At 46.3% G+C, this 22,874-nt stretch overlaps 1 protein-coding gene across 1 annotated transcript in view; it reads right to left on the reverse strand.

The window, feature by feature from the left end:
• LOC102826897 overlaps positions 1-22,874 on the reverse strand; it is a 96,738-nt gene that overhangs the window by 3,512 nt on the left and 70,352 nt on the right. Inside the window, exons 6-10 of the mRNA XM_006865264.1 lie at positions 6,758-7,034; positions 6,101-6,215; positions 2,009-2,156; positions 1,740-1,898; positions 1,497-1,556 (exon numbers count right to left, since the gene is read on the reverse strand). Of these exons, the coding sequence (XP_006865326.1) occupies positions 1,497-1,556; positions 1,740-1,898; positions 2,009-2,156; positions 6,101-6,215; positions 6,758-7,034 (759 nt within the window). The remainder of the gene's footprint in view (positions 1-1,496; positions 1,557-1,739; positions 1,899-2,008; positions 2,157-6,100; positions 6,216-6,757; positions 7,035-22,874) is intronic.

Raw genomic sequence — 22,874 nt, forward strand, 5'->3', positions numbered from 1 at the left:
AAGATAGGCATTATGTTGTTGAAGCCATGACAACCAGGGACAAATAGAGTTTGGCAAGCATTTGACAGAGAGGGCACACAGTTGGAATCACCCAGAGCCTCAGTTCCCTCATCCATGGAATGGGGATGGCACCAGTCATAACCATCTCGCTCAGATAAGAAGTCCAGGAGGCAGAACTTCAGAGACAATGGGGTCTGGTGGGGGTCCTGGGCAGGATCAGAGCACAGCGCAGGCCACCCCTCCTCGTCCTACCCCCAAGAGGAACTGAGCCCACCTGAGGCCCTCGTTTGTGACTCCTGCTACTCCCTCCTGAGTGTCTCCCACCCCAGCTTTCTCATGCTTTACACACCACAGAAGCAAACTGAGGTTCTCCCAAGACTCCTCCAGCCTCCCTACCCTGAATCAAATGTCCTCGGTACCTCCTATGAGGAACTTGATCATCTCTTACTTCCAAATCTGCCTCACTCTTGCACAGTCCTCTATTGCCCAGCTAGTTCTGATTTATCTTGGGGGCCACCTCCTCCAGGAAGGCTCTCCTGAGCTCATGCCAGGTGCAGGACACCAGCCTCTGAGCACCTGAGTCCTCTGGACTCATCAGCCCCACATCGGACTGACATGCTCTGCGCAGATGGTCTCTCCAATTAGACTGGGAACAACTTGAGAGTGGTTGAATTGTCGCCCACTGCCGAAATCCCCTCAGGTGATCAACAAGCAGTGTCCAGAGGATACTTACAGAACTGAGCTGACCACTAGGAGGGCTCTCACAGGCCCAGGGGCAGGTGAGCCAGGTGTGCTGGAAGGAGATGGGTGATGTGTGAGGGACAGGGAAATTATGTATGGGTGGGGTTCCGGAGGTCCCATGACTCACGCAAACCAGAACGTGAAGTTTAGTGAGGATGAGTTCAAAGTCCTGCTTCCTGGGGTCTCAATGAGATTTTTAAAGAGGAAGTGTGGGACCTAAAGAAAAGACTCCATTTTGTACTTTGGCCAGAGCACGTCCCCCTGCTCCAGGAATTTGCCAAGTCAGCTCGTGCTGCATGAAAATAACCCCCTACTCCTAGCAAGCAGTAAGAAGTAGATAAACATAGCAGACAATTCTAGGCCGGATGATATATGTTTTCCTTTACCCTAACCCAGTAGCTCAGGCTGCCAGTAATGACCAATCAGATTGTAACACTCCATACTTTGCAAAATATAAACCAATCCTGGAATAGCTAAACTGAAAGCCCCGGAGCCTGCTTGTAGCCCCTATAAAAATCCCACTGACTAGGAGTTCAGGGCTTCAGCCTAAATCCGCTGCGTCGGATGTGGATGGGGTCTGAGCTCGAGCTTGAATAAACAACCCTTGTGTATTTGCATCGGCACCGGCTCCTTGGTGGTCTTTGGGGACCTCGAAATCTGGGCATAACAAAAGGAGGTTGACAAGTGACAAGGCACATGGGAAGGGACACTGGCCACCCCTCCTCTGGGAGTATGAAAATCTGCAGGCTTGGCACCTCCTTCCCGCCATGATTGTGAGTGGGTGGCTCCAGGTGGTCCCCAAAGTCCTTCAGGCTCTAGAGGGACAAGAAGTCATGGCGATCATAAGGGAATAGGGTCACTCCGTCACCCATGCAGCATCAGGGGCACAAATAAGACACTAGCACAAGCGTGTACCATGACAGGTGCTACAAAGGAGCATGGGGCTACCAGAGCCTCCGAGACTGGAGCTTGAGACCCAGTCCAGGTGAGCAGGGCACCTCCGTGAGGGAGTGATTAAGCTGAAATCTGAAGCAGGAGTTCACGGTAAGAGAGCCAGGAAGAGCACTGTTCAGGGGGAAACAGTGTCTGCAGAGGCCTAGAGATGGGAAAGACTGTGGGGGGTACTCAGGGGAGCTGAGGTAGCAGAGGACCCCAGACTGAGAAAACACAGAGGAAGTTGACATTGAGCTACACACCTGTCCCCTGCAAAACCATGGACTTGGGTTCAGCCCCCACCTGACCTCCTCCCAGAGAGTCCAACTGGCACCTTGTACCGGAAGCAGCATTTGACGCATTGAGGGCCGTTCAGCTGGTAACACAGGTAGGCATCCCTTGGAGGGTGGCGCTGTTTGATCTTGTTCTTGTTGTTAAATTGTGTGTAGAATATATCTCTCGTCAGCAGATCCATTGTGTTACTGTGCAGCAAGAAGGAAATGAAAGATGCAGACAGAGATGTCTTCTGGAGCCACCTCAGTTCCCCCACAGGCCCTGGAGGACTAAGGGAGGGCCTCTGTTTTCTTTGTTAGCCAGGAGGATTGGGGGTGCTAGCAAGATCAGCAGGAAGGTGAGCGCTCTCATTTTGCACCCCACCACTTACTAGACTTACCCCGTTGTGCAGGTCTAGAAATGCCACTAGCCTATTTCTAGTGACACATGGACACATTACTAATTGCACCATGAAAAACCACTTCTGGCATCTAGTATGTTAACGAACAAAACCATTAGCTTCATTTCTGACACCCATCACACGGCTTAGTAAAACTTCTGGTGGGTCTGGATGCAGATTGCTGAAGAGCATGCAAGTGCCATCTCTAGACAGTGACCTTGGACTAGTGGCCAGTGGCCCCTATCAGAGTGTAAACTTCCCATTAGGACAACTGGTTGCCCTCGGAGTGAGTATTAAGAAAGACTTGTGCTCTGGGAACCCTCTCAGTCTCAGGAGAGCTGGGATGCTCTGGGTTACGTGTTTTATATTACAGCAAATCCTCTCTGATTAGCACCCATCTTTTAGCATGTCCTACTGTGGTGGCTAGTGTGTTGCCGTGATACTGGAATCTATGCTACTGGTATTTCAAATACCAGCGGTGTCATCCATGGTGGACAGATTTCATCAGAGTTTCTAGAAGAAAGGCTTGATGATCTATTTTTGAGAAGTTGTTGTTGTCGTTAGGTGCCTTTGAGTTGGTTCTGACTCATAGTGACCTTATGCACAACACAACAAAACACTGCCTGGCTTCACAATCATTTCTATGCTTGAGCCCATTGCTGCTGCCACTGTGCCTCTCCAACTCGTTGGGGGTCTTCCTCTTTTTCGCTGACCCTCCACCTTACCAAACATGATGTCCTTCTCCAGGGACTGGTCCCTCTTGATAATATGTTCAAAGTATGAGAGATGAAGTCTTTGAAGGAGCATTCTGACTGTATTTTTTCCAAGACAGATTTGTTTGTTCTTCTGGCAGGCCATGGGTCTTTCAATATTCTCCTCCAACACTATAACTCAAATGCATCAATTCTTCTAAGGTTTTCCTTATTCACTGTCCAGCTTTCACATGCATATGAGGTTATTGAAAATACCATGGCTTGGGTCAGGCACACCTTAGTCCTCAAACTGACCGCTTTGCTCTTGAACACTTTAAAGAGGTCTTGTGCAACAGAATCACCTAATGCAATACTTCTTTTAGTTTCTTGATTTCTACCGACCTTTTCTTCCCTGTCCCTTTCCCTGCCTCAGCTTTCAGGTCCCAAGAGCAAGCCCTCTGCATCCCTGCAGAGAAGTGAGAGGCTTGAGGCTGTGGGTCTTGAGGGCTGGGTACGTGGAAGGGTCAGCAGTCTTCCCTAGGTCTACGCTGGACATTGTCATGTGTCACTGAAGGGGTAGGTTGTTGTTGTTACGTGCCATGGAGTTGGTTCTGACTCATAGCGACCCTGCACAGGGTTTCCGAGGCTGTAAATCTTTACGGGAGCAGAACACCTCATCTTTCTCCCACGGAGCAGCTGGTAGTTTTGAACTGGTGACCTTGTGGTTCACAGCCCAATTCGTAATAATTTCCCTCCCTCGCCATCTGCCTTCATTTCTCCTGCTTTGATCTCTTCTGAGTCCTCCCTCAGTGACAGTTATTATTTTTTTCCTTCATTTTCATAGAAGTGCAGTTCTATCAGACATCCGAAAGGGGCATGGACACCAGAACCTGAATTCTTAGGCTTTGCAGCCAGAACTTACTTGAAAAGCTTATCATTAGAACTATTGGATTCGTTGTGTGTAGGTGAGCCTTTGACAGAAAGAAAGAATGGGGCGGAAGCTGCCTGATTGCTGAGTGGACGGACTCTGACTTTTCCCACCTGGGAAAGTGTGGGCAGTCAGAATTCCTCGGGATTTTACCCTTCTGTTTCTCCTGCTTTATGCAACCTCCCACTAAACAGTTTGCAGTCCTGATGTGGCGCTGTGGGATAAAGCACTAGACTTGCGATTCAAACTGACTTTGAAGTCCCGCGCATTAACCCACAAACCGTACCAGGACTCCTGCCTGGGTGACCCTGCTGGTATTTAAAATACTGATGTCATAGCTTCCAGCATCACAGAAACACACAGCCACCTATGAAAACCCTGTGGGTCACAGTAGAACATTGTCCTTTCGCCTACTTTGGACATACCATCAGGAGGGACCAATCGCTGGAGGAGGACATTGTATTTGATGTTCTAGTGAGGGCGAGGGAGGAGCTCAGTGAGCTGGATTAGCACAATAGCTGCAGTGATGATGTGCAACATGCTGGTGACCATGATAAGCACTCTATTCTGCTGTTGCGTACGTCTGCATGAGTTGAAGTTGACCTAGCGGTGACCTCTATCTATCTACCTCTATCTATCTACCTCTGCATCTACCTATCTCTATATCTATCTGTATGTATCTGTCTATCTGTCAGTCTGTCTGTATATCAGTCAGTCAGTCTGTCTGCCTATCTATCTATCTCTGCATCTACCTATCTCTGTATCTATCAAGCTATCTTCTGCAAAGTTGATTTGAACTTCCAGGTTGGTGGTTCAAGCTCACAAGCTGCTCTTTGGAAACCCTGTACAGGATCATTATGGATCAGAACCGACTCAACAGCACTTAACAACAACAACAAAGACTTTACTGAGCCCTGGTGTGGCACTATAGGGCAAGCACTGGACTGCTCACCTCAGTGTCGGCTGTCCAAACTCACCAGCCACTCTTGGAAACCCTATATAAAGTAGCTATGACTTGGAACCGACTCAATTAAACTTTTGTTTCCTCCTGCTGCCAGTCATGTGATGGCAGAGGATGGCTTGCCCAGGAACCCACCTGGCACCTTGAGTGTAGTTAACCTCCTCCCATTATATTCTTGCGGTTTTAATTTCTGTGATCACAGGAGCTAGGAGCTCACTTCCTGTCTTGTCTGGTACAGATCAACTGTCCAGCTTCCTTACATTGCCCTGTCGGATTCCCAGGGACTTTTTATTCTGCACTTTCAAAGGTCTCATGATCCCAGGCCTCATTTAATACAATTTTACTGTTTTCTAGGAGTCCTGGTGTACTGCTGTAGGACAGCTAACTGCAGGGTTGATAGTTCAAACCCACCAGCCACTCCTCAGAAACCCTATAGAGTGTTTCTGTGAGTCAGAATCAACTTGATGGCACTTAACAATAACTATTTTCTAAATACTTGTTCCAATAGAACTTGGGCCGTAGATGTTTCTTTATGTTACTTTTGACCTCCATTCCCAGTTACCTCAGTACAGAGTAGATGATGGGGAGCAATTTTGAAATGGGATAAAGGACGAGCAGAAGAGAACATTGGGGTGTTGCTGAGGGACAAGGTAGAGGAGAATGAGGTGGGACCCGAGGGTGCTGGAATGGTTTGGCATATGACCAGAAAAGGGCAGGAATAATCTAGAAGACAACAAAGGAACTTGGGTGCCAAGTCCTCCCATACCTGCTCATCTCAAACTTTTCCACCAAATGTCCTTGTTCTATGATGATTCAGTCTGTCTTGAAAGCTGTATCTCTAACTTTCCGATTTCCCTACTTACACACGTTCATGCCCTGTGCTTTCAGTTTAACGACAAGATTTGGTTAATCTGACAAAATGGCAGAATCCAGGGCAGGGAGGCTCTGTGAGACCCTGGGAGGTGAAGGAGGTAGGAGGGGAAAGGAGACCCTCCAAGGAGAAGGGAGCAGAGGGAATTGGGGTGAGAGCAGGCAGAGGGGAGCACCTTGGGGGGGCTGAGAGAAGGAAGGCAGGACCAGGAAGGAGGTGAATCTGGTTAGAGACAAAACAAAACTCAACTGGTAAGGGCAGGAAATAGCAAGAGGGACACAAACCAGAGGCAACTCCTTACCTGTGAATGTCATTAAGTTTAGTGGTCCATTGCTCGTAATTTTTAACCAGATGACTCCATGGCTGGAGTGATGTTCCCTGGTGGTTCACAAAGCTCATCCAACAATTTTCAAAATCTGAGGTAAAAAAAACAAAAACCCTAGTGGCACAGTGGTTAAGTACTCAGCTGCTAAGCACAAAGTCAGCAGTTCGAGCCCACCAGTCGCTCTTTGGGAGAAAGATGTGACAGTAAAGATTGTTACTGTTGTTGTTAAGTGCCACCAAGTCGGTTCCAACTCATAGTCACCTTGTATAGGGTTTCCAAGGAGCAGATGATGGGTTTGAACCGTCGATCTTGTAGTTAGCAGTTCAGTACTTATTCTACAGTGCCACATAGCTTTGGGGCACCTATGTGTTCCCCATATGGGAAACCCAAATGAGGGCAGCTGCACTCTATCCTATAGGTCTGAGATGAAAGAGGGACAGAGGAGTCAGTTCCTTGAAGGCTATACAAGGGACCCTCCTCTGCCTTCCTCAAGACCCAGATTCTGTCTCAGCCTTTCCTGCTCCCCACACAGAAACTCTTGGCTGGCATTCCAGGTCCATCAAGCCCTCATCCTGGCCCCTGGGCAGCCCTGTCCCTGCAAATCCCAGACCATAGCTCTAGGGCAGCTCTCACCTTCTTGGCTCATGATTTTGATCTGGGCCTTGGCCCGCCATAGCCTGTGGAGCCCAATGTGGATCTCTGGGCAGTGGAAGTAGTAGGGGTAGGCGGCGAAGATGCTCAGGCTTATTTCGTTGTGTGACTCCAGGAACATAGCCACCTGGACTGCACATTTGAAACAGGGGATCCTGGACAAGTACCATATGACCTGGTAGCGTTCTTTGGGGGGCAGCTGACTGGAGGACCACCAACGGAGGCAAAGCAATTCTGCATGACAGGTATCAGGGAAGCCCTGGGAGAAATGGAGAGGGACAGGGTGGGATGAGGATGGGGGAGGGGCTGGGAGGTGTGTGGGTGGAGAACAGTCAGTACCTGGGGGGGATGAGTGACCAGAGAGGAAGAACCCAGGCAAGAGCTCAAGGCTCACCTTATTCAGAGGTATTCTTTCGCGCCTCCCTCCCCTCTTTTCTTCCTTTATTCATCATTGCCCACATTCATTCATCCATTAATCTCGCCATACATTCTTTTAACAACCACTCTGAGTTCTGCTTGTGGCCAGCCTTGATCCCTGCTTGCTGTCTGCTGGAGATGGCCATAGAAATGCACTGTCCTTTAGGGGTGCCACTGGAGGCAGCTATTGAGTACTTGAAATGTGGTCCCTCTGAATGGAGACATATGGTAAGTATAAGATATACCCCTTTTTTCAAAGATTTAGTGTAAAAAATACACATATATATAAACTGTCCCATGAAAATTTTTCATAGTAATGATGTATTGAAATAGTATTTTAAATACATTGTTGTTGTTGTTAAATGCCGTTGAGTTGGTTCCGACCCACAGCAACCCTGGTTTCTGAGGAGCAGCTGGTGGGTTTGAACTGTCAACCTTGTGGCTCGCAGTCCAATGCTGATCTTACAGTACCACAGCAGAAGTCCTGTAGTGTGATAACTACCTGATTTTTAAAGATTTCACAGAGAAGCAACTCAGGTGAGGGCTGTGCCTCTGTTTTCACTTGGCAGAACAGGTAGGTAGTTTTCTGGTTACGCCAGGCAGCAAAGTGGGATGTGAATGTATTTGGATCTAACAGCTCCATTGGTTTCCTGTGGGTAGATGGGAGAAACAAAATATGAAGAATTCTCTCTGGAGCTACCACATGCTGCTGTTTCCTGCCCACACTCCTCTGGACCTACCTGGGACCTGTGCCTGTGGTCACCCCTCAGCCCCCTCCCTGCAGAATTTCCTGCTGGTTTAGAGGGCGGGAAGACAAGGGAGAGAGGAAGAGAAGGGAATGCTGTCTGGGCTTCAGGGATGAGTGACCTCTCCCACCTTGGGCTCCAGCTCTGTTCCTTCCAATAGGATCCGCCTTTACCCCAACTGTCAGTTTTTCTGTCCACCTATTCCTAATCCATTAAAAATATTAAAAAGCTCTCTACCTGAAACAAACACTGTGACTATTTCAGCTCTGCTAGCGTAGTGGTTACGAATCAGGCTGCGAACCGCAAGGTCAGCAGTTCGAAACTATCAGCTGTTCTGTGGGAGAAAGATGAGGCTTTCTGCTCCCGTAAAGATTTACAGCCTCAGAAACCCTGTGCAGGGTCACTATGGGTCGGAACCAACTTCACAGCACATAACCACCACCACCACCACCATGCTTCTTACCTATGCACACTTTTGTTGTTGGTGTGTTTGTCTGTTTTTAAGTTGGTTTAATGTTTATACTGACAGAACTCTGGAAGGTGTGGACTACTGTTCTAAGTGCTTTATATAAATACAAATTGAATAAGAAGAAAAACCAAGTTAATTTTCCCTGATGCAAAAAGGAGAGAGACTTGGTGAGAGGTGACAACAGTGCCTTAGCCATCAAAGCAAAGACCCCCACCCCGTCACCTCCAAATTCAAGAGTAACAGATACAAATGACAATCTTGGAAACCTGGACATCAGATGAAACTATAAAGGATTAGATCAAACACTAACTGGAAAAAGAAACAGATAGAGAAAGATGCTGGTGGTGGTTCTGTGCCATGGAGTCAGTTCCAACTCACAGCGACCCTGTACAGGGTTTTCGAGGCTGTTAATCCTTCCCTGAGCAGAAAGCCTCATCTTTCTCCTATGGAACAACTGGTAGTTTTGAACAGCAGGCAGACTCGTAACCACTATGCTACCAAAGCTCCTTGGATAGAGAATGACTTCTGAGAATAAATAGGAGGGGTGGGGCTGTCACAGTGTGGTCATCTTGAGACAAAGCCAGCAATGAACCCAAGTGAGGAGCATTGGAAGGCAACTCTACAGAATTCCCAAGAGGTGACCGAGAAACCTGTAGACACACCTGAGTGAAGCAAGGCAAGCTACATGGACTGGACCTAAGAAGTGAAAGTATGAAAAGGAGAGTGAGAGTTCCGGGGATCCTGGTCCTCAGAGCTGAGTGGGAGCCAGGAGCCAGAGATAGGTTGGGTGGTAGCGCCGTGAACATGAAGCAATGTACTCAGAGTGTCGGCAGGCTTCCCACTTGACCTGCCCAAGTCTGTCCTGACCCTCTGAGTAGCCAGGAGTAAACCTGACCCCCACCTGATGCACTACGGTGTGGGGAACACTCCTGCACTCCCAGCCACTACCCTGAATCCAATGCTTCCTCTTCATTCCCCACCCAACAACAGAAGTGTTCTCACTGACTGCCCAGCTGAACGTCTACCCTATTCCACCCCGACCCACCAAGTAGCAGGGAACAAGCCCATACTCCTAGCCACTGTTTGGACTCCTGGCAAGTCCATCACATATGGCCAAGCAGTGGGGGACTGTTTTGCACTCACAGCCTCCCACCTTGACCTCTGCCTGAGCCCATCCAACAAGCAGCAAGGAAGCCTTCCCAGGCCCTCAATCACCCACTCCAATCCCCAGCCCAAGTCCTTCCCAATTCACCAAGTGGTGGGAAAGCATTGCTGTCTTCCTAGCCATCTAATTTGAACCTGCTATTCATAAGGTTTTCAGTGACTAAATATTTGGAAGTAGTTCGTCTCTTCTTCTTCCTAGTCTGTCTTCACCTGGAGGCTCATCTGAAACCTGTCCACCGTGGATGACCCTGATGGTATTTAAAATACCTGTGGCATAGCTTCCAGAATCACAGCAACTGACAAGTCACTGCAGTACCACAAACTGACAGATGAGTGGAAGAAGCAGGCAACAAATCAAACAACGTATTGCATTAGGCAAATCTGCTGCACAAGACCTTTTTAAAGTGTTGAAGAACAAAGATGTCAGCTTGAGGACCAAGGTATGCCTGACCCAAGACATGGTATTTTCAATTACCTCATATGCGTGCGAAAGCGGGACAGTGAATAAGACAGATCGTAGAAAAATTCATGCATTTGAGGTATGGTGTTGGAGGAGACTATTGAAAGTGCCATGGGCTGCTAAAAGAACCTACAGATCTGTGTTGGAGGAAGTGCAGCCAGAGTGCTCCTTGGAGTTCATGATAGCCAGACTTTGTCTCTCATATTTCGGACATATTGTCAGGAGGGACCAGTCTCTGGAGAAGGATATCATGTTTGGTAACGTGGAGGGTCAGAGAAAAAGAAGAAGACCCCTAGCAAGATGGATTGGCCAAGTGGCAGCATCAATGGGTTCAAGTATGGCAACAATTATGAGGTTGGTCCAGGACAGGGCAGTGTTTCATTCTGTTGTGCATAGGGTCGCTATGAGTTGGTACAACAACAGAACCTATCCTGACCCATTAAGCGCTGGGTGACTGTTCCAGAATCTCAGACCACCTGAATCAACCTCTGCCCAAGCCCCCCCGCCCACAAGCCCTCAGAAGTGGGGAAGCACTTCTGTGCTTCTGGATATGCACCCCAAACCCTGCCTGGACATGCACCAACTCACCAGGGAGCATTCCCATGATCCTGAATGTACATCCCAATCCCTGCTCTCCTGCATTCCTGTCAAGAAGTGGGGGTGAATTCCGGTGTTCCTAAATACTGGCCACACTCCCTGCCTGCTGACCTGCCCAACCGGATTAGCCACTGGACCAATGCTGGCCAGTGCCTGCCCAGCTCCCCCTCAGATGTTTTGCATGTGTGGAGAACAGTAACAAGGGCTCACAGTGTCTGCTGCTGCTGCCTTGCTCATCTGGAGACAGGAGGTGGGCACTCCTGTTCTGCTAGAGAAGCCATTAACGAAGCGTGTGTGATAGAGGAGTCCTGGTGTGGCGCTGTGGAGTAAACATTGGGCCACTAACCATAAGATTGGTAGTTCAAACCCACCAGCTGCTTCTTGGAAGCCCTATATGGGGTGGCTAGGAGTCAATGGCAGTAACACCAACAATAAATCAGAACAGAAAGAAATAAAATATCAAGATGAAGCAAACAGGTATAAAACCAATGAACAATAATGTCTCAAAGACGGCAGACAATATCAAATCATATAAAGAAACAGGACAAGGTGGCTCAAGTAAATAAGCAAAGAAAACCTCTCAGAGGAACAAAAGGTAACTTGATAAGGAATTCAAAAACTTATGTAGGATCTTCAAAGAGATCAAAGAAAATGCAGACAAAATCAAGGAAAATACAGACAAAAACCCTAGAAGAATTCTGGGGAAAAAACAAAACAAAAGAACATAAATGAAAACATAGAAAAAAAAAAACCAACCTAGAAATTAAAAATATTAACAATAAAATATCAGTAATTGATAACTCAGTGGAAAGACATAGAAATAGAATTGATGAAAAAGTTTGCAATATTGTGAGGATTACCAAACAGTGACACAGAGAAGTGAAATGAGCGCAAGGTGTTGGGAAAAGGATACCAGGGGACTTGCTCGATGGTAAAAACTTGGTAAAAAGTGCTGTATCTGTGAAGCACAATAAAGCAAAGCTCTCTAAAATGAGGGATGCCTGTACACACAATGCGATACCATTCAATGTTAAAGAAGTCTGAAGAATCTGCAAAACGTAGCATGCATGCTTGAACCTGGAGGATGTTGTTGTTGTTGCTCAGTGTTATCAAATCGGTTCTGACCCACAGTGACCCTGTATAGGGTTTCTGAGGAGCGGCTGGTGAGCTTGAACTGCTCACCTTGCGGCTCAAACTGATTTTGCAGTCCAGCGCATTAACGCGCAGTGCCATACCAGGACTCCTGGAGGGCATTATGCTGAGCGAAATCAGTCAAGCACATAAGAACAGATATTGTATGAGACCACTATTATAAAAAGTCAAACAAAGGGCTACACACTGAAAGAAGCATTATGGCTACCAGGGACGGGGGCGGGGGCGGAGGGAGGGAAGGAGGGAAAACCACTAACTAAATGGTTGATGTGTGCTAACTTTGGTGATTACGAATCGGGCTGCGAACCTTAAGGTCAGCGGTTCGAAACTACCAGCTGCTCCGCGGGAGAAAGATGAGGCTTTCTACTCCCGTAAGGATTTACACCCTCGGAAACCCTGTACAGGGTCGCTATGGGTCGGAACCGACTCGATGGCACTTAACAACAACAACAACAACAACTTTGGTGAAAGGATTGACAACGCATAAAATGGGAGAAGTCAGTATAACATGACCAAAGCAAAGGAAGACTCTGGAAGGTATACAAAAGGGAAAGGCACCAATGGTAAATTCAATTACATACACAATTCTGCAACAACAGTAATAATTTGTGAGTGGATACGTAGGGTACATATGCCAATTGAACAGGTGTGGGATGGCACTGGAAAGCGCAACCACATGCATATGAGACCTGGCTGTGGATATTTTTTTGCTGCAAGTATCTCCAGGTATATAGTAGAGCACACAAGGGACAAAGTTATGCAAACTTCTCAGCCGTAACCAAATATCTTGAGGGACTGAGCCACTTGGCCTGAGGGCTTATGACCACAGACTCAGGTCAGTTGGCACCACATTGTTCATAAATACAATGCTCTGTCTTAAAAGCTGTGAGCAGCCAATTAAGATATAACTGATGGTCTCTTTCCATTCCATAAAGAGAAGAATGAAGAAAATAAAAAACTCAAGGGAACAATTAGTCCAAAGGATTAATGAACCCCATGAATCGTATCCTCCACAAGCCTGGAAACAGAACCAGCTTGTGCCTGGGCACTACTCTGATTGGGACCATAATAGGAAAAAGTTTTGGGTAGAGTGGGAGAAAAATGTAGAACAAAATTCAAAATCATAAAAAAGACCAGATTTACTGGTCTGATAGAGCTTGGTGGAACCCCCAAGATGATTGGCCCTCAGACTCTCTTCAAACTTAGAACTGAATCCACCGTGGCTGCGGGAGGCGGGGGCAGGACGGGGAAAGTCACCTTGCAATCAAACAACAGACAGGCCTGCAAAATGAACAGTAACATTCATGAGGAATGTGTTCCTCAGAACAATAAACCATAGGAGACCAAAAGGGCAACATAGTCCCTCAAAACAAAATTCAGAAGGCAGGAAGGGACAGAAAAGAAGGATGAATTAAAAGGGAAACCAGAGAGGAAGTGGGAAGAGTTAAGTTGAAGAGACTGCAACTAACATCATGAAACCAAGTGTGCATAAATTGTAGATTTTCATACAAACCAATTTAAAAATAAAAAGGTTTTCACCAAAAAAATGGGGGAAAGAAACCTTTTTTATTTCTTCCTTGGCATATTTATTTTTTCTGCCTCTTCTGAAATGTACATATTGTTGTTGTTTTTGTTGTGTGCCGTGGAGTCGGTTCTGACTCATAGTGACCCTGTACAGGGTTTCTGAGGCTGTAACTCTTTACGGGAGCAAAAAGCCTCATCTTTCTCCCGCGGAACAGCTGGTAGTTTCGAACTGCTGACCTTGCGGTTTTGCAGCCCAATTCATAACCACTACACTACCAGAACTCCTTGTACATAAATCCTTCTAAATAACCAAACAAACTTCTTACCAGTTTTGTTGTTGTTAATTGCCATAAAGTTGGTTCCTACTCACAGCGACCCTGTATAGGGTTTCTGGGGAGCAGGTGGTGGGCTTGAACTGCCGGCCCTATGGTTTGCAGTCCAGTGCTGATCCTACACAGCCACATCAGGACACAACCCAGAAATGTTTCCTCAAGGACCTGGGAGCCATCCTTGCAAATGCAACCATCAAGACAGATGATAGTTGTCTTGTCTCCCTTCTTACATCACTTCTGTCTCCAAGTTTCATGGGAAGGCAGAACCCTAACATCTAGAGACACAAAACTATCTCCTGTCTTCAATGTATGCAAAGTGTGTTTTTCCTTTTGTATAAAGACAATGAAAAAACATAGATGGCTACCACAATGCCTAGATAGATTTAGGGTGCATTTGTTTTTGGTGTTAAGTGCTGTCGAGTCGGTTCCAACCCATAGCGACCCTGTATAGAGTTTCTGAGGAGCAGCTGGTGAGCTTGAACCACCGACCATGCCATTCAAACAGCATTGCAGTCTGGCGCATTAACCCACAGCGCCACACCAGGACTCCTTAGGGTGCATGGTATGTAAGAAACATTACCTTTAAATCTTCTTACCTGAGAATGAATTAATAGTGGATCATGAAACACCTATCATTGGAGCTGCATTTACTGGGTTATGAAAAGGGTTAGGTTCCTTTCTTCCTTTGAGTTGTGATGCATCACATTGTGGTTTAATGTTGTTTGTAAGTGCCATCAAAGATCAACTGAGCGCAGGTGGATGGATTTATTTCTGGATTCTCTATTCTAGTCCATTAATCTATGTCTCTTGTTTTACCAGTACCAGCCTGTTTGGATTACTGTGGCTGTGTGGTTAGGTTTTGAGATCAGAACGTTAAAGACCTTCTACTTTGTTCTTCTTTTCCTAGTAATGCTTTGCTTGTCTGTGGTCTCTTTCCTTTCCATGTAAAGTTGTTATTGTTGTTAAGTGCCGTTGATTTGATTCGGACTCAGAGTGACCCTGTACAGGGTTTCTGAGGAGCAGCTGCTGGGTTTGAACTGCTGACCTTGTGGTTCAAAGTCCAGTGCTGATCCCGCAGCGCCACCCCAGGAGTCTTGGTTTAATGCTTATTCAGTAGTAAAATTATTTGTGTTCTTGTCTACCTTAGTTAAGAGTTTCTTCTGGGTTGAGAACAGATTTTGTTTTTAGTTATAATTTCCCCAACAATATAAACTCAATCTTCCCCTCCTGTAGGATAAGCACTGAACTGTGAACGAGAAGATCGGCGGTTCACACCCACCAGCTGCTCCCTGGAAACCCTGTATAAGGTTGCTATGAGTTAGAACAGATTTAGTGGTACTTAGCAACACCAACAATCCTATAGGAGCAAGACCCATTGTATAGATGACCAAGTAAAGGCCGGGTGATTGGAGTGATCGCCCGAGTCATGGAAGTCTCAGGAAATGGACCCTGTTTCCTGTGATTTGTGACCTGTGTTGTGACCTGGATGGATTGTACAATTATGGAGGTGATTTTAATTTATAATTAATATTCAAATCTGAGTGGGTTTCTTTTCCATTTCCCTTATATTCTATTCTAATTGTAAAACATGATAGATGAAAACTCTCGGCTGAACAGGGTGGGACCATACTACAGTTACCCTTCTACTCACAGCTGAGACATTCTTGGAAGACGTAATTTTCTTATTTGCCTGGAAGAGCTCTTGCCCCTTGGACCACCCTGGACTACAAGCTGGTGCTGATAACTACAAATAACACAGAAACACACTCCAAGTGTTTTCAATAAAATCCTCCAGGGGCTTCAGTCTCCCTTTGTTGTTGTGAAGTGCCATTGAGCTGGTTCCAAATCACAGTGACCACAGCTGGTGGGTTTGAACCCCTGATGTTATGGTTAGCAGTTCATTGCTTATCCTATAGTGCCACACTAGGACTCCCTTTAGTGGAGTTCTAAGTCTTCACAGAGCACAAGAACTTTGGGAGGGCCCATAAAGGTTTCCTGGAGTGTGGTGGCTCCATGCGATAAACACTGGACTGCAAACCACAAGGTCTACGGTTCGAGCCCTCCAGCCGCTCTGCCGGAGAACGATAAATAACTGCAGTGCCTTTCTACTCCTGCGTGGAGATTTAAAGGCTCTACAGCAGGAGCGGGAAACCTTTATCTGCCAAAATTTATAACATCCTTCGTGGGTCATACGAAATTATTAACTTAAAAATTAGCCTGCAATATTTGGTCAAACATGTAATTAACTCACCCCTAAAGGAGCTCTGGTAGTGTTGTGGTTACGAATCGGGCTGCAAACTTCAAAGTCAGCAGTAAGAAACTACCAGCTGCTCCGCGGGAGAAAGATGAGGCTTTCTGCTCCCGTAAAGATTTACAGCCTCGGAAACCCTATACAGGGTTGCTATGGGTGGTAATCGACTTGACGGCACATAACAACAACAATGGCGTTGTGGGATAATGCATTGGACTGAAAGGTCAGTTTGAACTGAAAGGTCGGTGGTTCAAATTCACCAGTTTCTCCTAGAAAACCCTATACAGGGGCACTTTGAGTCGGAATCGACTTGACGGCACATAACAACAGCAACAACATATGGCCCGCAGGCCCGATGTTCCCCACTCATGCTAAACAGGGTCGCTATGAGTTGGAACCGACTGTACAGCACTTCACAGCAACAGCAAATAGAAAGCAGGGAGGTGGGCTTTCAGGCTGAGAAGTGTTTTAAGGAAGAAGCAGCTGGGAGTTGAGTGAGCAGACGACTGGAGGGTGGGAGGGTGGGAGGAAGATAAAGGGGAATAGCAGGGAGGAAGAGAGGGCAGAATGAGCAGGGTACCTGGTTCCTGGAGACCTGGTGGGCTGCATCGTCCCTGGTGGGCTCATCATGGGCCTGTCCCTTGGTGCTGGGCACTTTGGCTCTAGTTCTTTCTCACAGGACCGTCTTTGGTCTCTGGAAGTTCTTTGTCTGAGCGTTTACACCACTGCTTCCTGATGCAGGCCTTCTGATGGGAGGGCACTGGGGCTGTTTTACTTCCTCAGAGATCCTCTGGTTTTGTCCTCCTATTTGACACAGGCTGCTCCCTGGTGGTGTCATAGGATAATGCACTGAATCGAAAGGTCGGTTTGAATCACAAGGTCTGCAGTTCAAATTCACCAGCCGCTCCTAGGAAACCCTATACAGGATTGCCATGAGTTGGAACAGACTCAATGGCACTTAACCACAGCAACAGCGCCAGGGTGGAGAGAGGCCCCCTTGGCAACTATGCGACCCAACAGAATTACTAAGGTAGGAAGAAAATAAGTGATGCTCTGGTAGTGTAGTGGTTATGAATTGGGCTGCTAACCTCAGGGTCAGCAGTTCGAAACTACCAGCTGTCCTGTGGGAGAAAGATGAGGCTAGAAAGCCGTAAAGATTTACAGCCTAGGAAACCCTATGCAGGGTTGCTATGAGTTGAAACTGATTCCACAGCACATAACAACAACATAGAAGGAAAGATGGGCTCTGCTGGACCAGGTCCAGATGCTGGAGAAAGACAGAGGACAGAGGATAGGCTGACTGGAGCTCTAGTACTAAGCAGTGCCCCCCTATCCCCCACTTCCCATCCCTGACTACTGAAAGAATGGAGGAGATAAAGGTTGTGGCAGCCCTGTAGGATGCCGGGAAGGGAACTGACTAAGGAGCTCTGAGCATCTAATTCTGGGCCAGGTTCTTTGCATAACTGAGAGAAGAGTTTCTAATAAGTTTTTCCCCTTTCTGTCCAAACACTCTGATCATTGTTCCCAATCGCTGCTGCGCTGACTAACCTTTCCTCTGTGCTGCAGGCACAGATAGGCTAGGGATTTATTTAAACCTAGGATAAGAAGACAAGCGGGGAGGAATACCTGAGGGCCATGACCTCATCTCTTAAAAGAACGTAACTTTTAGACAAAGGTTTCTGAAAAGCCAATAACATTGTTTGAGACAATCATATCCTAGGTTGTAAGTAAGACCTGATGACTCAGTGGAACATAAACAGTATCCCTGATAAGAAAGCCACAATAAAACTCTAAGAAAAGAATGTTCCAGTGCTGAGGAGCATAGGGGTTCAGACTGTATGGGGGGAAAGGGAAAGCAGTCTTTCAGAGAAGGATTCTTGCTGCCTTCCATGTTGTTGTTGTCAGTTGCCATCGAGTCGGAAGTGACTCATAGCGACCCCATGCACAGCAGAATGAAACAATGTCCGATCCTGGGCCAACCTCACTACTGCTGCCACACTTGACGCTATCAGTGATGCCACCTGGTCGATTCATCTCGTTGGGGGTCATCCTCTTTTGCTCTGACCCTCCACCTTACCCAGCATGACATCCTTCTCCAGCGACTGTTCCCTCCTGACAATATGTCCAAAATCTCAGCTAGATTCTGACTTCCATATCTGTCAATAAAATGTGTATTAATTCTCACCGCATCTCTGATATTGGCTACAGCAACTAACGGTCGGACTTTTGTCTGGTAACATAATGCTCTCTTCTAACTTCCCAGCTCATGGAGAGGGTCAGGCCTCCCGCTGCTGCTGACACAGGCTCAGAGATGGCTAAGTGACTTCTCCAGGACACACAGCACTGGAACCCATCTCTGTCTGACCTAAACGTGGCCTTTCTCCAGGATTCCAGTCTGCCTCTCCCTTTTTTAACCTCAGAGTCAAGGGAGAAGAGATGGAGGTCTTAAGAGGAGTGGGCTTGCTGCCCACACATGCCTCCCAATGGCTGTGGTTTAGACCATTCATTAACCCCTTACCGTTGAGTCATTTCAGACATTTAGAACAGAGAAAAACTGACCCACAGGATTTCTCTGACTGTTAGCTTTAGGGTAGCAGACTGCGATATCTGTCTCCCGCAAAGTGGCTGGTGGGCTAATCACTACACCACCAGGAATCCTTGGTTTGGATCAAGAAAATGTGTAACACACTAGGTACCTATTCCCCTCATACCTATACAACATGCACACACACACATGCTCACTCACACACATGCACACATGAACATACAACAGATGCACACACGTACATATGCATCTATGAACATACAACAGCTTTCTGATGGTCCAAGTCTATCTACGGGTGTTGTTGTTAAGTGTCGTCGAATTGGTTCCTACTCGTAGTAGGAGTAATGGGACATGTGGGACACACACTCGGCCGTAATTCTCTAACCAAGGAACAAACACCTTGATGAGACTACAAGGAAAACCGTGCTTGCCATCAGTGCTGGGCTTGGAACACACTGACCTAACAGCTTGGGGTAGGGTCTGTAATTAAGGGAAATAGTTATATAGTGACCTAGTATAGGGTTTCCAAGGAGTGGCTGGTGAGTTTGAACTGTTGACCATGCAGTTCAAACTGGCCTTGAGGTCCAGTGTTTATTCTACAGCACCACACCAGGACTCCCCATCTAAAGCTAAAACCCAGAATATTTGAAGGAATGGATGTACAATGTCTTTCAAATAATTTTCCTAAATATTATGTCCCCTGCAGGAACCAGCCCTGTGTGAATGGGTCTCGGGGGTGGACAAAGAATGAAAGTTGCAGGGGACTCAAGACGGTCCGTCGAGAGTGACTTTATTTTCTACAATACAACTTTAAGTACAGGCAGGAAGCATATCTGGACAGCTCATCAATCTAAGGTTTATGATTACTAAATAACCTTTAACTAGATAAGGATCAAGTACATAGTAACTATTTCCCCTAATTACAGACCCCACCCTGGTAGCATAGTGGTTACAAATCGGGCTGTGAACCTCAAGGTTAGCAGTTCGAAACTAGCAGCTGCTCTGCTGGAGAAAGATGAAGCTTTCTGTTCCCATAAAGATTTATAGCCTCAGAAACCCTGTTCAGAGTCGCTATGGGAACCGACTCAATGGCACTTAACAACAACCCCAAGCTGTTCGGTCAGTGTGTTCCAAGCCCAGCACCTATGGCAAGCACGGTTTTCCTTGTAGTTCTCATCAAGGTGTTCGTTCCTTGGTTACAGAAGTACGTCCGAGTGTGTGTCCCACATGTCCCATTACTCCCACAGTTGGAGAAGCGCTCTCTATAAAGGGTTCAGTCCTAGTGTGGCGCTGTAGGACAAGCACTGGACCACAAGGTCAGTTTGAACTCAGTCGCTCCTATGAAACCCTATACAGGTCAATATGAATTGGAACCAACTCGACAGCACTTAACAACAACAACAAATGATTGAAGGCAGAGCCCTATAGTGAGATTGATATGTGGGTATTGGGATGTGTAACAGCGCTCCCGCCTGGTAGAAGATTGTCCAACTTCTGCAGAAAGTGGATGAATAAAAGTTGAATTCCAATAGCGAAGTGTCTGCTGCCATCCAAAACAAATAGACAAAGGGTAACAACATCAGTGGCAAATAGCCCTGGTGTGGTGCTGTAGGGTAAGCATTGAACATCTAACAGCAAGGTCAGAAGGTCAAACCCACCAGCCACTCCTTGGAAACCCTTTACAGGGTCTCTGTGAGTTCAAACCGACTCAACAGCACTCAATAAGAACGGCAATTGTCCAGCAAGTTACTTCTTTGAAGAATATGCAGTGATGGACTTAGATAAAGAAGGCACTCCAAACCCAGCTAGAAGGTGGTGGTAACACACAGTGCTTAAGAAACACCAGCTTTGAAGTCCAGCAAGCCGATCTGAACTCTGCCCTGTCCTGAGTGACCTTAGGTGATTTACTTGCTGGTTTCTGGGCCTCTAACATCACTCACCTATAAATGCAAATAACGCTGTCAGTCTTATAGGGCTACTGAGGGAGATATGTAGAAGTTGCCGTTAAGTTGATTCTGACTCATGGGTCACCCACGTGTGTTAATGTACAACTGTACCCTACAGGATTTTCCATGGCTGACTTTTCAGAAGTAGATTGCCAGACCTATCTTCCAAGGTGCCTTTGAATGGTTTTAAACTACCATCTTATAGAGATTTAGCTGTTTGTACCATCCATGGCCTTCATGAAGATACAATATAATAATTTATGTCAAGAACTTAACACAGTACTTGGGATGTTAAAAGTACCGAAGCAAGGATGTTGTTGCTGTTAAGTACCATTGAGTAGGTTCTGACTCATAGCGACCCTGTACAGGGTTTTTAAGGAGTGGCTGGTGGGTTTGAACTGCCGACCTGTGGTTAGCAGCCCAGTGCTAATCCTACAGCACCACATCAGGAGCTATTATCATTAGTCACATGATGTGTTCCTCTCAACTGACATTCTCACTGAAAGTTCTCTGTTTATTCATAAGGTTCCTTACTTTGTTTCTTCTATTAATTATCCAATTTTCTATCACTGAAGGATTCCCCTCAAATAATTGCTGTGCTCAGGAATTGGTGCTAATTCTGAAGATTTCTTGGAGAGTGTTCAAGCAGGACCAGAGAGCCCAGCAATAAGGAACTGTGGGTTGTTTCACCAGGGGGGGGCGAAGTGAAAGGATTTTGGAGATATGGGGCTGCAGAGTTTTCCCATGTTGTAGAAACACAAGTGCATTATGGGAAAGCCCTTTTCCTCAACCTCAGGGTTCTCTCTAAAAGGTCACGTGTGTGTCTTGTGTGTCTGGAAGCCACAGAGATGGAAAGACCAGCATTCCCAGGAGGAGGAGAGAAACCAAAAGAGAACCATCACAGCATAAGGTAAGTAAAAGCCACTGTGCTCCTTCCCACCTTCTTCCTGCCCATGTCTAGGTGACGCTAGAGGAGGGGGCAGGAATAGCCCCTTTCCGCTGCAAGGTCTCTGGCTAAGCCAGATTGGAGTAGGGAAAGGGAAAGTGATGTTGACAGGGATGTGTATTGAAATTATTCAATTAACTTGAATCTTTTGATACCCCAAAGTGAGCAGGAAGCTACAAAATCTTCTCAGATATTCTAAAGGGATAGAAAAGGGAGTCATAATATCTTCCACAATGAAAGACAGTGAGTAGAAGAAACAGAACACCTATCCATATTTGTACCCCATTGATTTAATAATGCCCAGTATACTGACATCATAGGCTTCCAGGTTTCCTGGGATTTAGTTTTAAGAATACCCTTATAATTTCTTTATTATTTCTTTACTTTTTTTCCCTTAATGTTTTATTGTGAATTATGTGCTAGTTTACATGGGAGAACATTAGTTTTACATTCATCCTATAGTATATAATTTCATTGCTATGGTTACAATCCCCTCCATGCATCATCAACCATCCCAAGGATATACACTACAAGCCTGTCCCCCGGTCATCAGCACACAGCCTTATAATTTCTTTAAGCACCATATTTCTCACACCTCCTCCCTCACTGCTAATGTGGTTTGCCCTCTTGTTATAATTCTCTACAGGCACCATTTATAATAATTGAAAATGAAACATCTTTTGGTCTTCTTGATAGATTCTACTTTTGGTTTTGTTTCCTTTTTCTCTTAAAATTCCATCCTTCCTCTTTCTTTGGTTTAACCCCGTGATTTTTCTCTTTTCCATTCCTCTTGAACTCACAGCGGAAACTTCTATTGCTGGTTTCCAGTAACGAAGACAGGTCTGAGGTCATAAGCCTTGGAAAAGATATTTCAAGGCTGTGATTTTAAATTGAGGTGCACCCCAGAGAAGAAGATTCTAGATCCCTGGAACCCAGCAGCCAAAACTCATGAGTCAGCATGGGTCTGCTCAGTTTGTGTCTGCCTAGCCCTCCAGGGGGAGCCAGGCTCTAAGTATGAGCCCCACCAGCTGTCTTGAAAGAAACTGCTGATGGATAGGACTTCCAGAAGAATAACTTGAGGGTAGAGACCAAAGAAATCAGGACAAGACACAGGAAGATCTGGACCTTCAAGTCTGTGGAGAAGGAAGGAAGTGGAGAGAGACCAGAGCTGTGGCTGAGATCTGGCTGACCTCTTCAGGGCCTGAAACAATTCTCAACTCTGTGCCAATTCTGAAGCCTCTGCCTGCAATGTCACCCTGCAGTGACACTGTGGGTGACCCTAGATTGGGAATATTGCAAATACAACAGTTCAGGAAGTGTGTTGCATGGCACAGGTGGAGCAAAGCAAATAAAACCCCTAAAGAGCTTCTTCAGGCATAGTGGTTGGAACATGAAATCATACATGTCTGTCCTCAACCAAAGAGGTGAACACCTCAAAAAATAACCTGCTTTGCCGTCCAAACCATAGGCTCTGAGGATCAGACTTTAGCCACCTAGTAGACATAGCAAACTGTCCCTCATCTGATTATTCAGTAATGCTTGTTAGTAAT

The sequence above is a fragment of the Chrysochloris asiatica genome, unplaced genomic scaffold, assembly GCF_000296735.1.
Source record: "Chrysochloris asiatica unplaced genomic scaffold, ChrAsi1.0 scaffold00076, whole genome shotgun sequence".
Taxonomy (NCBI): Eukaryota; Metazoa; Chordata; class Mammalia; order Afrosoricida; family Chrysochloridae; genus Chrysochloris; species Chrysochloris asiatica.